The sequence below is a fragment of the Dipodomys ordii genome, unplaced genomic scaffold (assembly GCF_000151885.1).
Source record: "Dipodomys ordii isolate 6190 unplaced genomic scaffold, Dord_2.0 Scaffold33, whole genome shotgun sequence".
Lineage (NCBI taxonomy): Eukaryota > Metazoa > Chordata > Mammalia > Rodentia > Heteromyidae > Dipodomys > Dipodomys ordii.
This window is the reverse complement of record NW_012267249.1, coordinates 4,643,986-4,666,566: the sequence shown is the minus strand read 5'-3', so window position 1 is coordinate 4,666,566 and position 22,581 is coordinate 4,643,986. Positions and strand designations below refer to the sequence as shown.

At 43.0% G+C, this 22,581-nt stretch overlaps 2 protein-coding genes across 2 annotated transcripts; one reads left to right on the top strand and one right to left on the bottom strand.

Annotated features, from left to right (window-relative positions):
• Positions 1-7,423: 7,423 nt before the first annotated feature.
• On the top strand, positions 7,424-8,371 carry LOC105986100 (putative olfactory receptor 2B3). Its single transcript, XM_013016858.1, has one exon. The coding sequence runs from the start codon at positions 7,424-7,426 to the stop codon at positions 8,369-8,371; it is 948 nt and encodes a 315-aa protein (XP_012872312.1).
• Positions 8,372-16,999: 8,628 nt separating this feature from the next.
• On the bottom strand, positions 17,000-17,944 carry LOC105986040 (olfactory receptor 2A12-like). The gene has a single exon (XM_013016778.1). The coding sequence runs from the start codon at positions 17,942-17,944 to the stop codon at positions 17,000-17,002; it is 945 nt and encodes a 314-aa protein (XP_012872232.1).
• Between the last annotated feature and the right edge of the window lie 4,637 nt (positions 17,945-22,581).

Below are 22,581 nucleotides of genomic sequence, written 5' to 3'. Positions count from 1 at the left end.
AGTGAGGATGTTTGCTCCCACTGCTCCTATTTAAAGAAACTCTGGAGATCTTACTAATACAGTAAGACAAGGAAAGTGGAAAGAAAGAATAAAATTGTCTCTATTTGCTAACAGCCTGTCTCTGAAAAACTGAAGCCTACAAAGTTTCTACATAAAAACCTCATTAGTCTCAGCACTTGCAAGGCTAAAGCAAAAGGATCTCAAGTTTAAGGTCAGCCTACCCTACATAGCAACTCTTAAGGCCAGACTGATAGATATGATAAGACCTGTCTCAAAAAAAATTGGACTGAAGGAGCAAGCCAAAATTCTTGTCTGTTTATCCAATTTCTATATGTTAAGAGTCCCCTAACCAATGTTTAAGAATAAAATGCCTGAAGGTCTTTCGTGCACATTTTATACATTAAAGTCATGTCATGGTGCTTTACACGTGAATGTAGCATGAGAAGAGCTTTGTATTGACAGATAGCATTTCTATTTCTCAATGATGAAATGTGATAACACCTCTTCCATCTATCTAGAAGTCAAGCCCATCAGATTTTATTTTTTTATAATTTATGGAAGGTGAAGTTTAGGTACTGGCAGACTTCTAAAATTGGCTTCTTCAGATCCAGTGATTTAAATGTAGCCAGTCTGTTGGAATTTTATTGTTGAAATTCTATTTGGTTTTTTGTTTGTTTGTTTGGTTTATTTTTTTTGGGGGGGGGTCCGGTCGTGGGGCCTGAACTCTGGGCCTGGGCACTATCCCTCAGCTCTTCAGCTCAAAGCTAGCGCTTCACCACCTGAGCCACAGTGCCACTTCCAGCTTTTTTTCTGTTTGCTTATGTGGTGCTGAGGAATCAAACCCAGGGCCTCAAGCATGCAAGGCAAGCACTCTACCACTGAGTCACCTTCCCAGCCCTGAAATTCTATTTGTATATATACCTGTTAATTAATCTGTAAATTGTAATAAATATATTTGCAATCATTAAGAAAAGAAAAAAATGAAAAAACCTCATTAGAACTAATTAATGAGTTTAAGAATGCTTATACAAGTAAAACTCAGGGATTTAACTAAAGCAATGTTGAGGAGTTACAGCTGTAAACATCTATATTTAATTTTTTAAAAAATTTCTTTAGTAAATGCCTATATATTAAAGAGCAGTATAAAGACTTCCATATAGAAAATCAAACTAAAAGTAAGTAAGCAAATGAAGGACATAAAGATCTGAGTGGAAATAAATAAAATAGAATTTAAAATATTTGAGAATAGAAAAAAAACGAGAATATGAGTGAAATTTATTTAAAAGATGAGAAAAATTGACAACCTTATAGCTAGACCAATCAAGAACAAAAGCAAGAGGTAAATTACTAAAATTTGGAGTAAGAGAGGATATTACTATAAATTTTATCTCCTCTCCAGAAAAAGATCATAAGAAGGGAAAGAGAATGATAAGAAAATGAATATTATCAAAATACATTGTATCTATGTATGAAGATGGCATAAGGAAGCTTACTAAAAAATATCTCAACAGTCAAGCAGAAAAGGTCAGATAAGGTGATGTTAGGGAAATGAACCCTAAGATATATATTCAAACTTTTTTTTATGTGATTGTTTCCAACACATTTATAAGATGATTTCTTTGTTGCTTTTTTTGTCCCTCCCCCACGGTATAACCCCTGCTTTCACTGTATTTGATGTGGGAAGGGGAAAAACAAATCGTTTAAATAGAGATACAGGTGGACCCATTACAACAATGAGACGTACAAGTCGTTATGTTGAAAATGAACTTTACAACTTTGGTGCAGGGGGAGGGGGGGAGGATTGGGTGGGAAGAGGGGGAGGATGGGAAGGGATGGGAAGGGGAAACAAAGGAGGAGGCTTCAATGCTTGATAAGAGATGTACTCATTATCTTGCCCATGTAATTGTAACCCCTCTGTACAGTATTTTCACAATAAAATAAAATAAAAATAAAAAATAAAATTAGTTTGAGAAAAAATGAAAAAAAACAATAGGAGGAGGATAAGGGAAGAGATAGGAATTGCTCTGACTAAAATATAACATGTGTGAAATACTATGGTGAAACCCTTTAGTACAATTAGATACACTAACAAAGTGAATGACAGGAGAGCAAAGCAGGTCTTGTTGGAGGAGGCAGGAATTAGAGGGAAAGGGGAGGTGAATGGAGAGGGTAAATAAAGATGAAGACTGTTAAAGAATTTTGCATGTACGTGTGAAAATAGAAAGAGACCTGTTGAAATTGTTCTAAGGATGAGGGGAAGATTAGGAAAAGCGTTAGAGGGGGTGCTGTTGATAAGGGTATGTATCCTTTCATGCAACAAAAGTTTACTATTAAAAAATCTTAATTCAAAAAAAGACTATAGCCAAGTGCCAAAGGCTCATGCCTGTAATCCTAGCTACTCTGTGGGCTGAGATTTAAGGATTACAATTTGAAGCCAGCCAGGGTAGGAAAGTCCATGAGACTCTCCAATTAACCACCAGAAAACTGCAACTGGAGTTGTGGCTCAAAGTGGTAGAGTGGTAGTCTTGAGCAAAACAGCTCAGGGACAGCACCCTGGCCCTGATTTCAAAATCTCCAACTGACAAAAAAGGGAAAAAAGAAAAAAGAAAAGAAAGAAAAAAAAGAATCTCATCTACTCAAATAGCATAAAAAAGAATAAATACCTAGGAATAAAGTCACCAAAAGAAGTGTAAGACTTGAACACCAAAAACCAGTAAGCATCATGGAAAGAAGTTAAAGGTACTCTAGAAGAATAGAAAACATTCCCTGTCTGCTGATTGAGTGGCTTGTTTTTTGGATTTGTTTTGTTTTTTGTTGGTCGTGGGGCCTGAACTCAGGGCCTGGGCACTATCCCTCAGCTCTTCAGCTCAAGGCTAGCGCTCTACTACTTGATCCACAGTGCCATTTCCAGCTTTTTCTGCTTATGTGGTGCTTAAGAATCGAAGCCATGGCCTCATACATGCAAGGCAAGCACTCTACCACTGAGCCACCTTCCCAGCCCCTGATTGAGTGGATTAATATTTTTATGTGACAATACTCGTTAAAAATACATTGATTCAACAGAGATCCCAATCAAAATCCCACTCCCTTTTCAGTCAATTTCTTCTGAAATTGACAGACTATTCACATGAGAATTAAGAGATCATTATGACTTGGTGGTCTCCTCTGACATGCCTCTCCAGCCCTTAGCATGGCACCTCTCAACCCATGCATTTACTCCAATTGATGTTCACACATCTGTTTTCTCTGGTCTGTGAAAGGGAACAGGGAGAAATTGTAGGGATAAGGGGCCCTTGAATCAGGACAGGCAGGGGTCCTGGGTGTGAAGGTCTTTCTTGGGTTTAAGGCTGCTGAGGTGACATGTGTGCTCAGGGCTTGGGAGAGTTGTAGAGAGACTTGGAGAAGCCCATGACACAGAAGGCTCATTAAGAAGCTGTATGATTTGTTCTCCCTGAGGACCAGGAGCAGAATGACAAAGGAAGACAGAGCAGGTTCTTGGTTCATCCTTCACACACAGTCCTGGGCCAGGTAAGGAGGGGAAAGGAAAGGGTAGAGGCCTGAGGAAGGCAGTCCTCACACCTGAGTAGTCCCCACCTGCTCATCCCTAGCTAACACTGTACTCGCTTTTCCTGCCTGGATTCCTGTTCTCTTCTAGCTCCCTTCCATTCACATCAGGCTCTTCAGACCTGGCACCTGATCTTCTCCCTGATCCCTATCCTGCTCTGTTTATTGATTTCTCTCTGTGCAGCAATCTCTTCTTCTTTCTTTCTTTCTTTCTTTCTTTCTTTCTTTCTTTCTTTCTTTCTTTCTTCCTTCCTTCCTTCCTTCCTTCCTTCCTTCCTTTTTCTTTCTTTCTTTCTCTCTTTCTTCCTTTCTCTCTCTCTTTCTTTCTTTCTTCCTTCCTTCCTTTCTTTTTCTTTCTTTCTTTCTTTCCTTCTTTCTTTCTTTCCTTCTTTCTTTCTTTCCTTCTTTCTGTGTCCCTTATTTTAAAAGAAGAGAGTTAGGAGACAAAGGCTATTGCTATGGAGCTAAGGCAGTTGGCTCTCCTCTGTATCCTAGTAATCAAGTTTTGATACTTGAATTGAAGATGCAGAACAAGAGACTGGTGGGTGAGGTACATGCAGGAATTGTAGAAAGAGCCATTTCATGCTTCACGAGAGGCAAGGAACTGGAAAGAGACTTTGGAACTGGGAAGAACTAGGAGTAACAAGGAGATATGATGATCATTCTGGAACTTCTCTCTGGACCAGCTTGGAGGCAGGTCTTGAGATGGGTGAAAAGGAGATCCTAATGGAGTTGGAGTCTTCTTATTTATGTTTTATTTGTTTGTTTTGCCTTTCTACAACTATCGCGCATGTTTCTCTCCTCTCCTTCCATTCTGCATCCTGTTGTGATCAGTGATAGCAGCACTGACTGTGAGATGCCTACTGAGAGACCACTGTGCCCATCCAGGCATCAGGCCCAGGTGAAGCTCAAGGATGAGCTGGGAAGGGCATACCATGTCCTCAGCTCTTCTAGCCCAAGTGGCACAGAGACTCTTTTGTTCTACCCTGTATGGAGCTGCTGAGTTGGCCAGAGGTTTCCCTACCCCACCATTTTCAGGACTTGTCCCAGTGCAACCTTGACATGGTTATGTAGTTTTTATTGGTCTTGGGATGGAGTCCAGAAGCTCACTACTCTCCATTTGTGGATTTGCCCTATTACTGTAATGTGATTTCATTGAGCCCAAACCTGACTTCGGGGGATAGCTCCCAACTTTATCTCTTAGAGCCTCCCAAGACAAAGCTCATCACCACCTACATGAAAGGACTTATCTGTGTCTCCATGTTTTCAGAGAGTTGGACCCCAGCCTCAGAGTGTCTTTCATTGTCTGGTTCTCTAGGAGAAATATTACTGTTTGCTTCAACTTCACCTCACGCAATGTAGTTTCCACCCTCTTCTTCATAACTTGTTTCAACTTGTCGATATTCTCCTTAAAACATGGCCCAGGAGGGAGAATGCAGTTCCTCCACATGATCTGGACACTGCAGACACATCCCCACCTACTCACTTGACCAGATAGGATCCTGTGCCCAATGACGAAGCTTCAAGTTGACTTCTTTTGATGTAAAGTTTCTTTACAGCGATGACTTCAGGACCTTACACATGTTACCTCGCCAGCTGTTTTGGTCCAAATCCATCAGTGATCTACCACAAATTAAAAGACAATATTCTAAACTCCTTAGAGAAGTATATGATCCCGTTTATACCCTTTTCCTTCTTCATCTCAGACTCATTTTCCCAAGGATCCCCTTTTCTACTACCCCAGTGTGTCTTTAGTGCTCCCTAGCTGTAGAACATTCTCTCTGGATTATATGACTTTGCACCTGCTGCTCCATCTGTTGGCAAAACTCTTCCTTGTATTTTTTGCATGATCAACCCTACCTATCCTTTAAGATGTATATCTGTTTTGAGAAAAGAGAGCAAGTGATTTTTAATTTTCAAATACCTAGCACTTAGCACAGATCTATGACTGGTAGCCCACATTTTCATCACAGTGCTTAACACAAGGAAATGGCTTGGGTATCTATTTCTTAGGTTACCCACCAAACTGTAAGTTCCTTGGTGATTAGGAATATAGCATGTTTTACCCTTATTTGTCCTTGTCTGTCTAGCTCCTGGAACAGGGTGTGATGGGCAGAAGATGCTCAATTAGTTGGTGTTGCCCATTCATTCAGTGACACTATGAGGAAGAGCAGTTGATGGGAACTGGCATTATTGAGCTCCCTCTCTGTGCTGTTCACAATACTAGTTGCTTCATGCACATCATACATACTTCTCTCAGGCTACCTCCCTGATAGATAATATGTCCATTTCACAGAAAAGGAAACTAAGGCCAAAGGAGATTAGCTTATAGCACCAAAACTTGAACTCAAGTGTTCTAATTCCAAATGCCATGTTTTACCACAAGACATCACCACCTCCTATGGCACCATGAGCAAGTGTGCCAGCCTTCATCTGTAAATGTATAAACTAAGCCCAAGAACATTCTGTCTTGGGTTCCCTGCCAATCACAAGTCTCAAGGAAAGAAAAGGACTCTGAGGGTAGATTATCATTAGCAAGAGTATTTCTGTGGACTAGAGTGCTTCAGAGCTACCAAGAAAAGACAGGTATTGTTCTGCTTTATAATTGAGTCAAGCTGGGCCCTGGTGGTTCACTTCCATAATCCTAGCTACTCCGGAGGAGGCTGAGATTTAAGTATTACAGTTCAAAGCCAGCCTAAGCAGAAAATTTCATGAGATTTTAATCTCCAATTAGGCAGCAAAATGCTAGATGTGGATGTTTACTCAAGTGGTAGTGTACCTGCCTTGAACAAAAAAAGCTAAGTGAGAGCATAAGGCTCTGAGTTTAAGTGCAGTACTGGCAGAAAAAAAAAAAGGACCCTTCCCTCCAGAAGAAATAGGTCAGGATGGGAAGAGTCACAATTGCTGAATAGCTTGATCCAAAAGAAAGAACCGGAAAGCTTCTAAAGGCTCAAAAGAGTAAAAAAAAAAATACACTTTTCCCAAGAACTTTGTCATGTTTATGGAACCATATATCCTCCAGCGTTTCTAACTCTTCCTGAAAATTTCTCCTCAGGAATCAAAAGGTTAAGGCACCTGAAGAAAGTGTCCTGGGCTCACGTTTTCAGAGAGGAGGGAGGGGAGTTCAAATAAGGAATAAGGAAGGAGCTGAACTCTGGTAGGTCCTGAAAGATTGGAAAATAGGCAGCCTCTCTGGAGCTAATCAAAGGGAAGGAAATGAGACCCTAGAGGCTCTCAGGAAGGATTTTTTTTGCCAGTCCTGGGGCTTGAACTCGGGGCCTGGGCGCTGTCCCGGAGCTTCTTTTGCTCAAGGCTAGCACTCTACCACTTGAGCCACAGTGCCACTTCCAGCTCTTCTTGTTTATGTGGTACAGAGGAATCAAACCCAGGGCTCTATGCATGCTAGGTAAGCACTCTACCACTAAGCCACATTCCCAGCCCTCAGGAAAGATTTTTTTTTGGGGGGGGGTCCGGTCGTGGGGCCTGAACTCTGGGCCTGGGCACTGTCCCTCAGCTCTTCAGCCCAAGGCTAGCACTCTACCACTTGAACCACAGCGCCACGTCCGGCTTTTTTCTTTTTGCTTATGTGGTGCTGAGGAATCAAACCCAGGGCCTCATGCATGCAAGGCAAGTGCTCTACCACTGAGCCACCTTCCCAGCCCCCAGGAAAGATTTTTGAGAAAGTAAATAGTACATGAATTTAGCCTCACCTCAGGTAGACCTCTAAGTGTGAACTGACAGTCATCTCAAGTAGAACCAAATAACCATTGGCCTTTCCAGCAACAGATGGCTATGGTATCTGGTTGTAAATGCTAAGCTGGGACACTAGGTTCATTTTTCTCTCTGCAGATAAAGAAGAATGCAAGACTTACTCTGGAAGAACCATAGCTCCATCTCTGAGTTTATCCTTTTGGGCTTCTCCAGGAATTCCCAAACTAACATAATTCTCTTCAACATCTTCCTCTTCCTCTACCTCTCTACACTTGTGGGTAATGGGCTCATTGTGACTTTGATCTACTTGGATTCCCGCCTCCACACACCCATGTACTTCTTCCTCAGTGTCCTTTCCATGCTGGATATGAGCTATGTCACTACCACTGTGCCCCAGATGTTGGTGCATCTTATCTGCCAGAAGAAAACAATCTCCTATGTTGGGTGTGTGGCCCAGATGTGTATCTTTCTCGTGTTGGGCATTACTGAGGGCTGGCTGTTTTCCATAATGGCCTATGATAGATATGTCGCCATTTGCTACCCACTCAGGTACAAGGTTATCATGAGCCCATGGCTATGTGTGGCATTGGTAGCCTTCTGTGGACTATGGGGTGTTAGTTGTTCCCTTGTGTATACTGTCTTTACCATGCGTCTTCCCTACTGTGGCCCCAATGAGATCAACCACTTCTTCTGTGAAGTCCCTGCTGTGCTGAAGCTTGCCTGTGCTGACACGTCTCTCAATGATCGAGTAGATTTCATCCTGGGCTTCATCCTACTCCTGGTACCACTTTCCTTCATCCTGGCCTCATACGTCCGCATCTTTGCGGCCATCCTGAGAATCCGCTCAGCCCAGGGTCGACTCAAGGCCTTCTCTACCTGTGCCTCCCATATCACTGTGGTCACCATGTTCTGTGGACCTGCCATGTTTATGTACATGAACCCTGGAGCCAATGCCTCTCCAGAACGGGACAAGAAACTGGCTCTGTTCTACAATGTTATTTCTGCCTTTCTCAACCCTATAATCTATAGTCTCCGAAACAAAGATGTGAAAAGGGCTTTCTTCAAAGCAACAGGCTTAGGCAAAACCCCTGAGTGAGGCCACTGGAACACAGGAGGCCATAACTATCCCTGAAAGAACAACATCTATGGCCCTTCTACATCATTATTTTCCATCAGAGGGTGTATAGGCTTGAATCACTGACTGACAGTCAGCAATAGAGATGATGGGCAAAGGTACTCATATGGTTTTCACTTGCTGATGGTTCTAGAAGCTAAGCTATCCCTGGATAGCAAGATATCTGTAATTGTAGACAGAGTACCAAGTAGGACTTCCATCTTTCTTCATTTCTACTTCCCAGGGGCCAACAAAGGGCCTGGCACAAAGCAAAACATCATCATGACTGATAGATGAGGATTGGTGATTAATATCAACTTGGGGTAGCTAGGATAAGATGGCTCAGAGAAGCCAATAATTTTGTTTTACTTCAGTAAGGAGCAGGTCTTGAGGAAAAGTAATCTTAGGAATAGGGTGCGGGGATTAGCCACTGTCCATCAAGCACTGTCCAGGGGAGAGTGGAGCCTAGACTACATGATCCACACGGCTCCTAAAGTAGGACCAGCTGTAGTATCTCTCAAGAACACAGACAAAACAGTGCCCAAACAGTATCGTGGTGGATAAGAGCTCACTTGTTTATAGCTACCAGTTTCAAAATTAGGATGTTAGTAATTATGGCAAAACACCACCTTGTCGAATTGTTAAGAAAAATTAACAGGGATACAGTTCTTATAATAGTGCTTGGCATAGCGAGTGCTTTGTGTCAACATTCTTCTGTTCTTCTCTTCTAATACTAACTTATCAGACATCTGGAATGACTGCAGTCCAGAGAAAGGAGTAACTAACATTACAAATGAAAGCTAGCACTTGTTTACATTGTAGAGTTAGTTAACCTGGGTCTGTTACCATGAAACCCATGAACTCCATAAAACCCTAAAAAATTATGACAGTCCCTCAGGATGCTACATGAAAAGGCTTTCACAATAACTAGCCAGCACCACTCACAGATACCTTCACAGATCTTCCATGTTATCAGCATCTAAAAAACATTTATTGAAATCTTAACAGTGATAATGTTGAAACCAGGCACCATGATATATGCCTTAAATCCAAGCATTCAGGAGACCATGGCAAGAAGATTCCAAGCTTGACACCAGCCTGGGCCAATAGTAAGATCTTAAATAAAAATAAAAACAATAACAAATAAACAAGGAGTTGTGACTCAAGTGGTAGAACTCCAGCCAATCAAACATGTCTTGCAAGTGTAAGTTCCTGACTTCAAACTCTGGTGCTGGCACTCCTTCCCCCCCCCCCCCCCCCCCCCGCCCCGCCCCAGATTGCTAATGATAGAATGTTAAGAACACTTTAGTGGGCTGGGAAGGTGGCTCAGTGGTAGAGCTCTTGCCTTGCATGCATGAGGCCCTGGGTTCGATTCCTCAGCACCACATAAGAAAAAAAAAAGCCAGAAGTGGCGCTGTGGCTCACGTGGTAGAGCGCTAGCCTTGAGCTGAAGAGCTGAGGGACAGCACCCAGGACCAGAGTTCGGGCCCTGTGACCGAACCCAAAAACAAACAAACAAAAAAAGAACACTTTAGTATCCACTTTTATAGACTCACTTCCAAATTTTACCCTTTTCTTTTCACCAGTAAAATAGATTTTTTTAACTGTGTGTGGAATAATACTGGCTAATCTTTGAAATTCCATAGTTTCTACAACCATCTCACACTTTTCCTGCTCCAAATTTGTCTTTGACTTTTGAAAGTTCAAATCCTCAGGTTATTCGAGGGCATACTTCTGTGGTGAGACTCTGTATCAGATTCTTACCTTGAGCACCAAGGAAGCTTACTATTTATAATTGGCTTCTTTAAGATAAGAATTAGTAGCTGGGACAACTATGTTTATTGCAGCATTATTTACCATAGCTAAGATATGGAACCAACCCAGATGCCCCTCAGTAGATGAATGGATCAAGAAAATGTGGTATATATACACAATGGAATTCTATGCCTCCATCAGAAAGAATGACATTGCCCTATTTGTTAGGAAATGGAAAGACTTGGAAAAAATTATATTAAGTGAAGTAAGCCAGGCCCAAAGAAACATAGGTCCCATGGTCTCCCTTATTTGCAATAACTAGTATATGTCTGAGTCAAGCAGAAAATGTCAGATAAGCTGATGTTAGGGAAATGAACCCTAAGATATGTATTCAAAATTTTTTTTCTTTCATGCGATTGTTTCTAACACATTTATAAGATTATTTCTTTGTTGCTTTGTATGCCCCTCCCCCACAGTATAAACCCTGCTTTCACTGTATTTGATGTCGGTATAATTTGTGGAGGGGAAGGGGAAAAACAAATAGTTTAAATAGGGATACAGGTGAACCCATTGCAACAATGAGATGTACAAGTCGTTATGTCGAAAACGAACTTTACAACTTTGGTGGCGGGGAGAGGAGGAGTGAGGGGGCAAGGGAAGAATGGGAAGGGATGGGAAGGGAAAACAAAGGAGGAGGCTACAATGCTTGATAAGAAATGTACTCATGGGCTGGGAAGGTGGCTCAGTGGTAGAGTGCTTGCCTTGCATGCCTGAGGCCCTGGGTTTGATTCCTCAGCACCACATAAGCAAAAAGAAAAAAAAAACCGGAAGTGGCGCTGTGGCTCAAGTGGTAGAAGTACTAGCCTTGAGCTGAAGAGCTGCGGGACAGCACCCAGGCCCAGAGTTCAGGCCCCACGACCGGACCCCCCCCAAAAAATGTACTCATTATCTTGTCCATGTAATTGTAACCCCTCTGTACAGTATTTTCACAATAAAAAAAGATTAGTAGCTGGGCACCAGTGGCTCATGCTTGTAATCCTTGCTATGCAGAAGGCTGAGATCTGAGGATCATGGTTCAAAGCCAGCCTGGGCAAGAAAGTTTGTAAGACTCTCATCTCCACTGAACTACCAAAAAAGACAGAAGTGGAATGTTGCTCAAGTGGTAGAGCACTAGCCTTGAACACAAAAGCTCAGGAACAACACCCAGATCTGGACCGGTGCACACCCCCACCCCCACAAACCCCTACCCCTACCCAAAAGATAAGAATAAATAAGCCTTCATTAACTAAGAACTGTCAAAAAACAGTGACAGTTCCAATGGAGATTATACTGATTTATTCCAACCACCTGACAGTGAAGACAGCTTGAACTCACTAACAGAAGTCATGTCAGCCATGGTGTTGATGAGTTATGATTATTATTAATGAATAATTGGTATTATTATCCTTTCTACTGCCAGCAAGTTATAACTGGCAGAAGAAAGAATAGTATTTGGCTGCAGGTTTCATGGTGCATTTGCTGAGCATGTTTTGGAAAGGAGCTAGGAAGAGGGCTTGAAGACAGATATCAAGAGCAACAAGAAGAGGTGGCATAAATTATACGGGAAGATTGGTTGATGTTAGCCAGCACCCAAACTACCAGGACTAGGGAAGAGTTGCTGAAATATTATAGATATAGATAGTGCTATGCAGCCTATATTAAGATAAAGGTGGTGTCCTGGGAACAGGGTATTTAATTAGGCCAGAAAACATATACAGTAGGAGTAAGGATGGAAGAGGACTAGGGAAATTGCTGGAAGAACATGGATACACCAAGTTCAGATTTCAAAGTGGACATGTTTCTAATCTCTTATGAAAAAGCTCATCCAAGAGTACAGTTCCTAGGGAAAATCTGATTTTGTCAAAGAGATGAAGGGAACATTGGTTACTAGACCCAAGTCCAAGAGCTTATTAAAAAAAATCAGTGTCCAAGAGATGAGTATTGGGAGAAATAAAGGCTTCATTCAGTGGCCAAAGAATGGAGAAGAGGACTGGGAATGTAGCTAGTGGTAGAGTACTTGCCTAGCATGCATGAAGCCCTGGGTTCGATTCCTCAATACCACATAAACAGAGAAGCCAAAAGTGGCACTGTAGCTCAAGTGGTAGATTGCTAGCCTTGAGCAAAAGAAGCTCAGAAACAGTGCCCAGGCCCTGAGTTCAAGCCCCAGGACTGGCAACAAAAAAATGAAGAAGAGGTTCTTAACTCTAGGGTGTCCAATATAGAACTAATAGGGGTGACAAGAGAAGGGAGGAGGGTGAGAGGCTAATAAAAGAGGAATATTCATGTCTTTTCTGGGTCTAGGTAGAGCTCTTCCAGTATATTCAAAGCCATCTCTTTTCCCTGCTTTCAAGCTCTAGTGTCTCCAGTCACGGTAGGTGGTTGGTATCTTTAACCCTGAAGCAGGGAAAGAGACACTAGGCAAATCTACATCATTAACTCTGTATTATAGTTCTGGACAAAGTACTTCTCAATTTTCCAACATATCTACATCAAAGGTGACTAGGATTTGACCCAAAAATTATAGCCACAAAGGAGACAGATTCAAATTAAGGCAGAGATGCCAAAACTTTCAACCCATTTCAGTTACACATCAGACATCTACAGGCCATAAAAGTCTTCAAGACCCTGCAAAGTAAGACTGGGGATTTGACTCAAATGGTAGAACACTTGCCTAGCAAGGGCAAGGCCCTAACAAAGTTCTCTCACCAGTATTTCCAAAAAAAAGAGGAGCATGATGAGGAAGAAGAGGAGGAAGAGGAGAAGGGGAGGAATCCTTCAAAATATTCTAGACAAGTGTTATCATAACTCACATGGAGGAGGTATTATTTACTGCAAATTCATTGGGAAGCTAAATCTATATTAGTCAGATGTGTGACTTCCAAAATTAATGATCAGTCAACTAAGACTTTGTGAGACCAGAGGGTTTATTTAGGTTTTCTCTTAGCAACTCATTCAGTGAAGAAATCTTCAATGTGCCTGAATTCTAAGAAAAGGGATTTATAAAGATATTTCAAGGACAAGATTAAACTTAGTCTGGGAAATAATATATGGGATGGATGGATGGATGGATGGATGCCTTAGCAAACATTCTGGGTGGTAGTGGTAAGAGATGGAGGAGATGGAGCCGGTTACTGGACTTTGGATATGGCCCTTAAAAAGTCAGAGCACTAGTTTTCTGAGTTTCAGTTTTACTCTCCAGAAAAATAGAGATAATTTTACTAGAGAAACTATCTCTCTGTGTCTGATCAGCAGCTACCAAGTAGGTTAAACAAAATTTTTTATCTTTTTTTTTTGTCAGTTGTGGGGCTTGAACTCCAGGCCTGGGCACTGTCCCCAAACTCTTCAGCTCAAGGCCAGCACCCTACCACTTGAGCCACAGCACCACTTCCAGTTTTCTGGTAGTTAATTGGAGATAAGAGTCTCACAAAGCCGGGCACCGGTGGCTCATGCCTATAATCCTAGCTATTCAGGAGGCTGAGATCTGAGGATCGCAGTTCAAAGCCAGCCCAGGCAGGAAAGTCCATGAGACTCTTATCTCCAATAAACCACTAGAAAACCAGAAGTGGCACTGTGGCTCAAGCGGTAGAGCGCTCGCCTTGAGCTGAAGAGCGCAAGGACAGTTCACGCCCCATGACGGACAAAAAAAAAAAAAGTCTCACAGACTTTCCTGCCTGGGCTGGCTTTGAAGTGTGATCCTCAGATCTCAGCCTCCTGAGTAGCTAGGATTACAGGCATGAGCCACTAGTGCCTGCCTGACTTGTTTTGTTTTTTGCCAGTTCCAAGGCTTGAACTGAGGGCCTGGGCACTGTCCCTGAGCTTCTTTTGCACAAGCCTAGCACTTTCCCACTTGAGCTATAGCACCACTTCTGGCTTTTTCTGAGTAGTTTATTGGAGATAAGAGTCTCATGGACTTTTCTGCCTAGGCCTCAGATCTGAAGCCTCCTGAGTAGCTAGGATTACAGGCATGAGCCACCAGCTCCCAGTAACAAGAAATATTTTAAATCAACATTGGCTGTGAATAAATGGTAGCCAAAGGCAAGAGATAGAAGTAAGTGAAAGACAAGATTGAAAGGGTTTAAGACTGCATTAGAGAAGGTGAGGTTTGGGTTACTGACTGAAGGAACTTGATCAAGCAATTGGTAATCAGTGGTGTAAATGTGCAGTTGGATGCTGGCTCCCACTGGGATTGGAAAGCATTTTCTTTTTTGCTGGTCGTGGAGCTTGAACTCTGGGCCTGGGCGCTGTCCCTGAGTGCTCTGTCACTTGAGCCACAGCGCCACTTTTGGCTTTTTTTGTTTTGCTTATGTGGTGTTGAGGAATGGAACCCAGGGCCTCAGGTATGCAAGGCAAGCACTCTACCACTGAGCCACCTTCCCAGCCCCTAGTAAGCAATTTTCACAGTGACCTGCAGAAGGGATGTCTTCTTCTATGTGCAATCCTGCAGGCTTCAGATGCTATGAGGGAGCTTGCTGAATAAGCCCATTAGGCATCTCCATGCACGCCACCCCAGGCAGGTGGCTGGTTGTATAAATATGTAAGTTCCATGCTAAGAAAGTAGCCAAAACCTGAGATTGAGCCAAAACCTGATGTCAAAGTACATCTTGAGCATATAGCTCAGGCAAGAAGCTGCTAGAAATTATTTAGTCTCCATTATCCTCATGCCTCCATTTCTCACTGCTCATTCTACTCATCATAGGGGCCCAAACCCCCACTTTTGCCATTCTGCAGTTCTCTTCCTTTTTGGTCATCTGCACCCCAGCAATTCCTCCTCCCAATACCCTCATCCCAGAATTCATATATGTTATAGGACTCGATTAGGTTGGCTTATATAATCAGAGTTATACAATGGCCATCAAAAGGCTTGAGAGCCCAGGAAACCAGAAGTCCCAGAAGGTGCTTAGTTTAAGAAGTCAGTAGCCTAAGGACAAGAGGCAGCCCAGGTCTGAGGCTGAAGGGGGCTCCTCGGAGGGGTTGCTGACATGCATCCCCATTTGAAAGCTGAAGAAGCTGGACTTTGATAGGCACTGGCAGCAGCAGAAAGCATAGGTGCTCAAGAAGTGTCAAACTTGCCCTTCCACCTGTTTCTGACGCCTTTTTGTCCCAACATATTAGTACCTATTAGGTTTCCCCCTTGGTTTGTTAACCCACGTGCCAATCATCTCTGGAAACACTCTCACTGAGGGTGAAGTATGCCTTACTAATTTTCTGGCATCTCTCAATCCAGCTAAGCTGACAACCAAAATTAGCCAGCCCAAAGTCTGAAACCAGGGTACCATGTTCAGAGCTAATGAGGTACTTCCTAGCACAGCAATGGCCACCTTCTTTTTTTTTCTTTCTTTTTTTGTCGGTCATAGGGCTTGAACTCTGGGCCTGGGCGCTGTCCCTGAGCTCTTCAGCTCAAAGCGAGAGCTCTACCTCTTGAGTTGCAGCTCTACTCCTGGTTTTCTAGTGGTTTATTGGAGATCAGAGTCTCACGGACTTTCCTGCCCAGGCTGGCTTTGAACCATGATTCTCAGATCTCAGCCTCCTGAGTAGCTAGGATCACAGGTGTGAGCCACCTGCGCCCAGCTTAGCCAACTTCTTATATTCTCACATGGTAAGGAAAAGGAGTGAAGCTTGTTCTCTGTTCACAAATTTATTGCATTTGGATTTTGTAGACTGGACACACTCTATTACCTATGTGGCAAAGAATTTTTGACTCCAAAGAGGCTTTGGAAACAACTCAAGATGTTAATTTTATTTTGTTTTTTATTTATTTATTTTTTTGTCGGTTGTGGGGCCTGAACTCTGGGCCTGGGTGCTGTCCCCCAGCTCTTCAGCTGGTCTACCACTTGAGCTTCAGCGCCACTTCGGCTTTTTCTGCTTATGTGGTGCTGAGGAATCGAACCCAGGGCCTCATGCATGCAAGGCAAGCACTCTACCACTGAGCCACCTTCCCAGTGCCAAGATGTTAATTTTATAGACGAATAAACTGAGATCAGAGGGATGTAAATGGTCCAAAGTCACACAGCAAGGTATCAAGAATGGAATTAAGACCCCAAGTCCTGTAGTATCCAGTGTTGTGTTCTTCCACAATACAATGCAGACTATTCCATGCTAGCCCATGAACCACACTGATGTTAGGCACCAAGCCAGGTTTCTGGTCTGTATTAGTTCCACATACTATGGATTAAGTTTCAGTGTTGCCAACCTGTATTGTTTATCTGTACCACTTTGCTTATTTCACCTTATCCTCTTCTGTTCCCATTTCTGTTAGTTTCCATGTTTCATGTTGGTTATATTTATTCTACTGGTTTCTGTGATATTACAGTAAATTATATCATTCTCATTATTTGCTTCCCTCCCTTCAAAGGAGCTTTACCTACCTACTCATTGCCTTGTGACTTGCATTCCTTCTCTACAGGAAGAAAATACTTCCCTTGCCTTCACGTCAGGCTTAGCCACACAACTTACTATGGATACTGGAATTATGCAGAGATGTGTCTCACTTCTGGGAACCTTTGGGCCATTAGTCCTTTCCCTCTGTCATAAGATGGCATATTCCAGATAAGCGCTTTTCTCTCAGGGTAGATCTAAGGCTAAACTTACAAATAACATGAAACGTGAACTATCAATGAACTTTTGCTGTTGTAAACCACTGAGATTACTGGGTGTGCTATGATGTAGCAAGTAAATCGAGACAGCCATATTGACTTCATATTTCATAAACACTTGTCCCACTAACCAAGTACTGTGTGGTTCTGAATGTACAATATTAGCGATATACATAACAGATGTCCTTTTATTCAACAAACATTTTCCCTTCTGGATTCCTGTTCACACGATTGCCCTACTATGTCCTATTATTTTGAGAAAAGCCCCCTTCATGTCCTTGTTCCTCAGACTGTAAACCACAGGATTGAGCAGGGCTGTGAAGACATTGTAAAAGAGTGAGACTTTCTTGTCTTGTTCAGGGTTGTAGCTGGAGTTAGGTCTCATATAGAGATAAGCTGCCGGAGCATAAAAGAATGTGACCACAGTCAGGTGTGAGAAGCAGGTAGAGAAAGCCTTGCAGCGGCTCCGGGTAGACTTGATCTTAAGAATGGCTAGGGCGATATGAACGTAGGAGGCCAGAATGAGGGAGAGTGGAATAACAACCACAAACACACTGAGGACCTGGTCTACCATCTCAATGAGCTGGGTATCCATGCAAGCCAAGCTCCGCACAGAGGGGCCTTCACAGAAGTAATGGTTGATAGTGTTAGGCCCACAGTATGGCAGACTCATGGTGAAGAAAGTATGGATCAGAGAGAAAAAAAACCCACAGGCCCATGTTCCAGCTGCCAACTGCATACACAAGCCCCAATTGAGGATGACAGTATAACGCAGCGGGTAGCAAATGGCTACATAGCGATCATAAGCCATGACTACAAAGAAAATACACTCTATCAGGCCCAGGGCACTAAACACATACATCTGCAGCCAACAGCCAGCAAAAGAGATAGTCTGAGAGTGAGTGAGAAGATGCACCAGCATCTGGGGCATGGTGGTGGTGACATAGCCCATATCAAGCAAGGACAGGATGCAGAGGAAAAAGTACATGGGGGTATGGAGATTTGAATCTAGGCAGATCAGGGAGGCAATGAGTCCATTGGCCAGGACTGAGATCAAGTAGAGGAGAAGGAAGGCAATGAAGAGGATCTTGTTGGATGTAGGGTCACTGGAGAAGCCGAGCAAGATAAATTCAGAAACCCAACTTTGGTTTTGTGGAAGCATCCACATGCTGGGGCCTGTAAGAGAATCACATTTGTTACATCTCATCTAAACTCTAGTGGCCTAGAGAGAAGTCCAGATATAGGATAGACAGGCTAGGGATTCAATTCTGGCCTCACTACTCAATTTCTATGTAATAGTGAACAAATTGCTTAACCACTCAGAATCTATATCTCTTCATCTATAAAATGTGGTTAGAGCCAAGCGCCAGTGGCTCATGCTTATAATCCTAGCTACTCAGAAGGCTGAGATCTGAGGATCACAGTTCAAAGCCAGCCCTGGAAGGAACGTCTGTGAGACTCTTATCTCCAATTAACCACCAGAAAACTGGAAGTGGCGCTGTGGCTCAAGTGGTAGAGTGGTAGCCTTGAGCTGAAGAGCTCAGGGACAGTGCCCAGGCCGAGTTCAAGCTCCACAACCGACCCCCCCAAAAATGTGGCTACAGCTGGGCACTGGGGGCTCACTCTTATAATCCTAGCTACACAGTAGGCTGAGATCTGAAGGTCATGGTTCTGTCATAAGTCTGTAAGACTTATCCCCAAATAACCACTGAAACGCTGGAAGTGGAGCTGTGGCTCAGTCCGGGCTCAGAATTCAAGCCCCAGGTCTGGCATACACACACACACACACACACACACACACACATGTGGCTAATATTTCTCATCTTTCAAGATTTTTTATAAGGATTAGAGATTATATATTTGAAGCATCTAACATAATGTCTTGAAATATTAAACAGCACTCAATGAGTCCCTATGCTATCTGCTCACACTCATTCCACACCTCCCACTTACAGCAATACCCAGTTTACATTATCTTCGTCCCAGCCTCCCAATCTCTTAGAAAATTCCTCCTTTGCTTCAGAGAACATATGTCTCAGTGGGCTAAACTACCCTCAAACCTCTGCCTGTGGCTGTCTGGTGCAATGTGAGGCTTTGTCACTAGAGGGTGATAGAGAATGCTGAATTACAATAGCAGCTGGAGGGTACTTCTGGTTGCTGCCTTTGTCCTCCTCCCTCCTTATTCAGCCTGAGGGCCAGTGGAGAGATGTGTGAATCAACACTGGGCATGCACACAGGCCGTACCATCCTCATCAGAAGCTGCAGTCTTGACGGCTACAGCAGGCTACACTCAGGGCAGAACTCTCAGGCTCCTGGATACCTAGAGACCAGCTCTGACCACACCTTCAAACCACATTCTCCATCCAACATCCACTTCCACTCATTTGACCATCCCACAAGCAACATTTTCCCCTCACCATGGCCACTTCTGGGCAAACTCAGGCCAGTGCTGTACATCCCGGAGGCAGAAGCGAGGAAGGGGAGGGGAAGAAGGGAGGTTAAGAACAAAGAACAGAAGGAAGGTATCTCTGTAGTCCCTTCAATGTGTACACTTTTTCATTCTAGAAATAGGTGTTTTTTAGTTTTAGTTTTTCCCCTTGCTATTTCTGGAATTATTAGAGTTCTTCATCCATTTAGGGCTTTTGGTTTTTGTTGTTGTTTAAAACTGGTCAACAATTTGTTATATCAAGCCAGGAACCAGTTTCTCATGCTTGAAATCATAGCTATTCAGGAATTCAGGAGGCTGAGATTTGATTATCACAGCTCAAAGCATCTCTGGCAGACAAGTCTGAGAAATCCATATCTCTAATTAACAAAAAGCTGGAAGTAGAGGTGTATAGATAACCCAAGTGGTAGACCCGCCAGCCTTAAGTGAAAAAGGTGAGCCAGAGTGCAGGGATTGAGTCCAAGTCTTACTACCAGCACATACAAATTTTTATTGTATTCGTTTTTTTCTTATTCTTATTACTGGTATGTTCTGTCTTCTGACTAAATCACTATTGATATAGACCCTAAATCTACATGGAATGAGTTTGATCAAGGAGCAGAACATTTGCATAGCTGGAAACATTCTTAACAATAGTACTTCTCAATTTAAAAATTAGAATAGTAAATATGCAGTAGGGAAACTAGACAACATTTTAACTGGAGTGATCATAACCAAGATCACCCATAGGAGGCAAACACACTCTATCCCAGATGGGAAATCCTAAGAATATACCATCTGTATCTTATTTGAGCCAAAAACATAAAGCTTGAACCTAAACATGAAGAAAGAATCAAACAAACCAAATCCAGGAACATCCCATAAAATAATTAGTTTCTAATCTTACAAAAAAAAGTCAATGAAAAACAGATAAATACTAAGACTTTATAACAGATGCACAAATGAAAACAACAAATGTGATGTATAAATGGAAGAATGCTATTTAACATCAGACATAAATAGATTATATTGGATTATGTGAATACATCACTTCAATGTTGAATATCCTGAATTAATTCCTATATAAGAAAAAATCCAGCTGGGCTCTGGTGGCTCATGCCTGTAATCCTAGCTACTCAGGAGGCTGAGATCTGAGGAATGCAGTTCAAAGCAGCCTGGGCAAGGAAGACTGTGTGACTCTTATCTCCAATTAACCACCAGAAAAACATAAGTAGCACTGTGGCTGAAGTGGTAGAGGGCTAGCCTTGAGCTGAAGAACTCAGGGACACAGCCCCCAACTGACAAAACAAAAAACAACAACAACAAAAATCCTTCTCTGTAGGAAATCGTCAATGGAGTATTATGATCATAGCTAATGTCTATTAAGCAATTTACATCTGCCAGCCAGTGTTACACTAACTATAGCTCAACCTCGCAATGGTTCACTGAGGAAAGTATTTTTTCCTATATCCCAGAGGCAAAAAAGTTAAGAAAGAGGGAGGCAGATTACATGGTCAGTATGACATTTGGGATTTGAATTGAGACAATCTGATTTTAATTGAGGCAGTCTGATTTCTGAGTCTACTCCTAAACATTGACTTCTACTTCTCTAGCAAACAGCTCTTACATGGGAGAGGTGATGAGCACAAATCTCCCCTTTCTGCACATGAACTTGAGCTTATTGAGGTTTAGCATGGACTACCACAGAATCATGGCTTACTTGGGAATTAGAGGAGGCAGTTAGGTCACCATACATGGTGAACCAGAAGCCTTTAAGGAGAAAGGGCTGAGATGTGAGCCACCAAGGATTTCTCAATACAAGACTGCATCCATCTGCCCACATCCTTGGGAGGACCATAGGGTTGTACTGAAAGGCAGAGAGAATCAGTGGAAGAGGTATTTGGAAATTATGACTGTACTGGACGTCAGAAATTTTTTTAATATAAAAGCCTTTTTCTGTCTGAATCAAATTTTATTTCCATGGGAGGGGACACCAATTACTCAGAGTTCTCTAGATCAGCCGGCCCAGCAGTGTCTGTCTTCACTTTTAAGGCCCAGGCCCCTGGAGAGCATGGAGCTGAGTCTCTGTGCCAATGAGCAGCTCCAGCTAGGAAATAGACTATCATGACTCTCCTCGCTTAGAGACATCTGAGCTCCGAATCTTCCATTAGTCTCTTCCTTGTTTCTCCTACCTAGCAAATGGCTTGACTTAACGAATTATCCATAAACAGGTATTAAATAAACAAAAGAAGAAAAGAGAGACCAAGAAGGAGAAAGGAATGAAAGGGAGGCCAAGGAGGAGGCTAGAGGTTCAACCTATAATCCTAGCTTCTCAGGAGGCTGAGATCTATGGATCACAGTTTGATACCAGCTTGAGCAGAAAAGTCTGTGAGATTCTTACCTCTAGTGAAGTAGCAAAAGGCTAGAAGTGGAAGTGTGGCTCAAGTGGTAGAGCACCAGCCTTGAACAACAACAAAAAAAAAAACAAGTGAAAGCATGAAGCCCTGCGTCCAAGCCCCAGTACCAACACCAAAAAAAAAAAAAGATATGAGATAGTGAGGAAAGCTCAGTGAGAGATATTGGGGCTAGAGAGGTGTTGGGATGAAGCACAAAGAGGCCCTGGGGACAAGTGACCTTCCCACATCTGCCCTCCAACCTCACAGTCCCTAGAAGCACTGAACACTAAGGTGTTCCTTACTCTTAAGAGAAAGAAACGAAACAGAAAATCCTTAGACACCTGAATCCAGGGAGTCAGGATTGCAGGCCATCCAGACTCCAGAAAAGCCCAGAGTTTCTGAGAGGTCAGGGATTGTCACCCCAACCCTATGTCTTCTCTCCATGGTATGGCTCTCTGAACTTGGCTAAGCCAACCCTGCCTCCTGAAGACCTTGGCTGCTGGGTCCGGGGATCTCACCATCTCAGCACCTCCCAAGGAACCAAGCTGATGAAGTTTTATGGTCCTGCTTCCTCCACTGACCTTCCCAAGAGACCTGAGGAAGGGCCGCCCACCTTCCCAGTGGGGATGCCAACGTGGAGTTCCACGAACGTTGTCAACAAGAACTCTACAAGGAAAAAGCCTTTGGGGACAAAGCACAAGGAAATAACCCCTCAGGGGGAAAGGGAAGTAACCTATTTCCTTTTCCTGCCTTCTTGAACATGAGCAGCTCAAGAGAGCAGAGTAAAACTTCATTACCTGGTAGCTGTGTGAAGAGCTGAAGTCTTCATTCCGATCCCATTCCCCAAACTGTTGGCACTTGACGTGACAGTGAGACCATGTTGTCACTCCCCTTCCTGAACTGCCCGAAGTAAATGGAAGCCTTCCTGTATTCTTTACCAAGGCTCCACCCTGGACAAGTTACCCAGGCTTTCTGGCGCTAATT

Excerpts from the sequence above, each read along its gene's own strand:
- LOC105986040 (XM_013016778.1), bottom strand. The coding sequence starts at position 17,944 with ATGTGGATGCTTCCACAAAACCAAAGTTGGGTTTCTGAATTTATCTTG.
- LOC105986100 (XM_013016858.1), top strand. The coding sequence starts at position 7,424 with ATGCAAGACTTACTCTGGAAGAACCATAGCTCCATCTCTGAGTTTATC.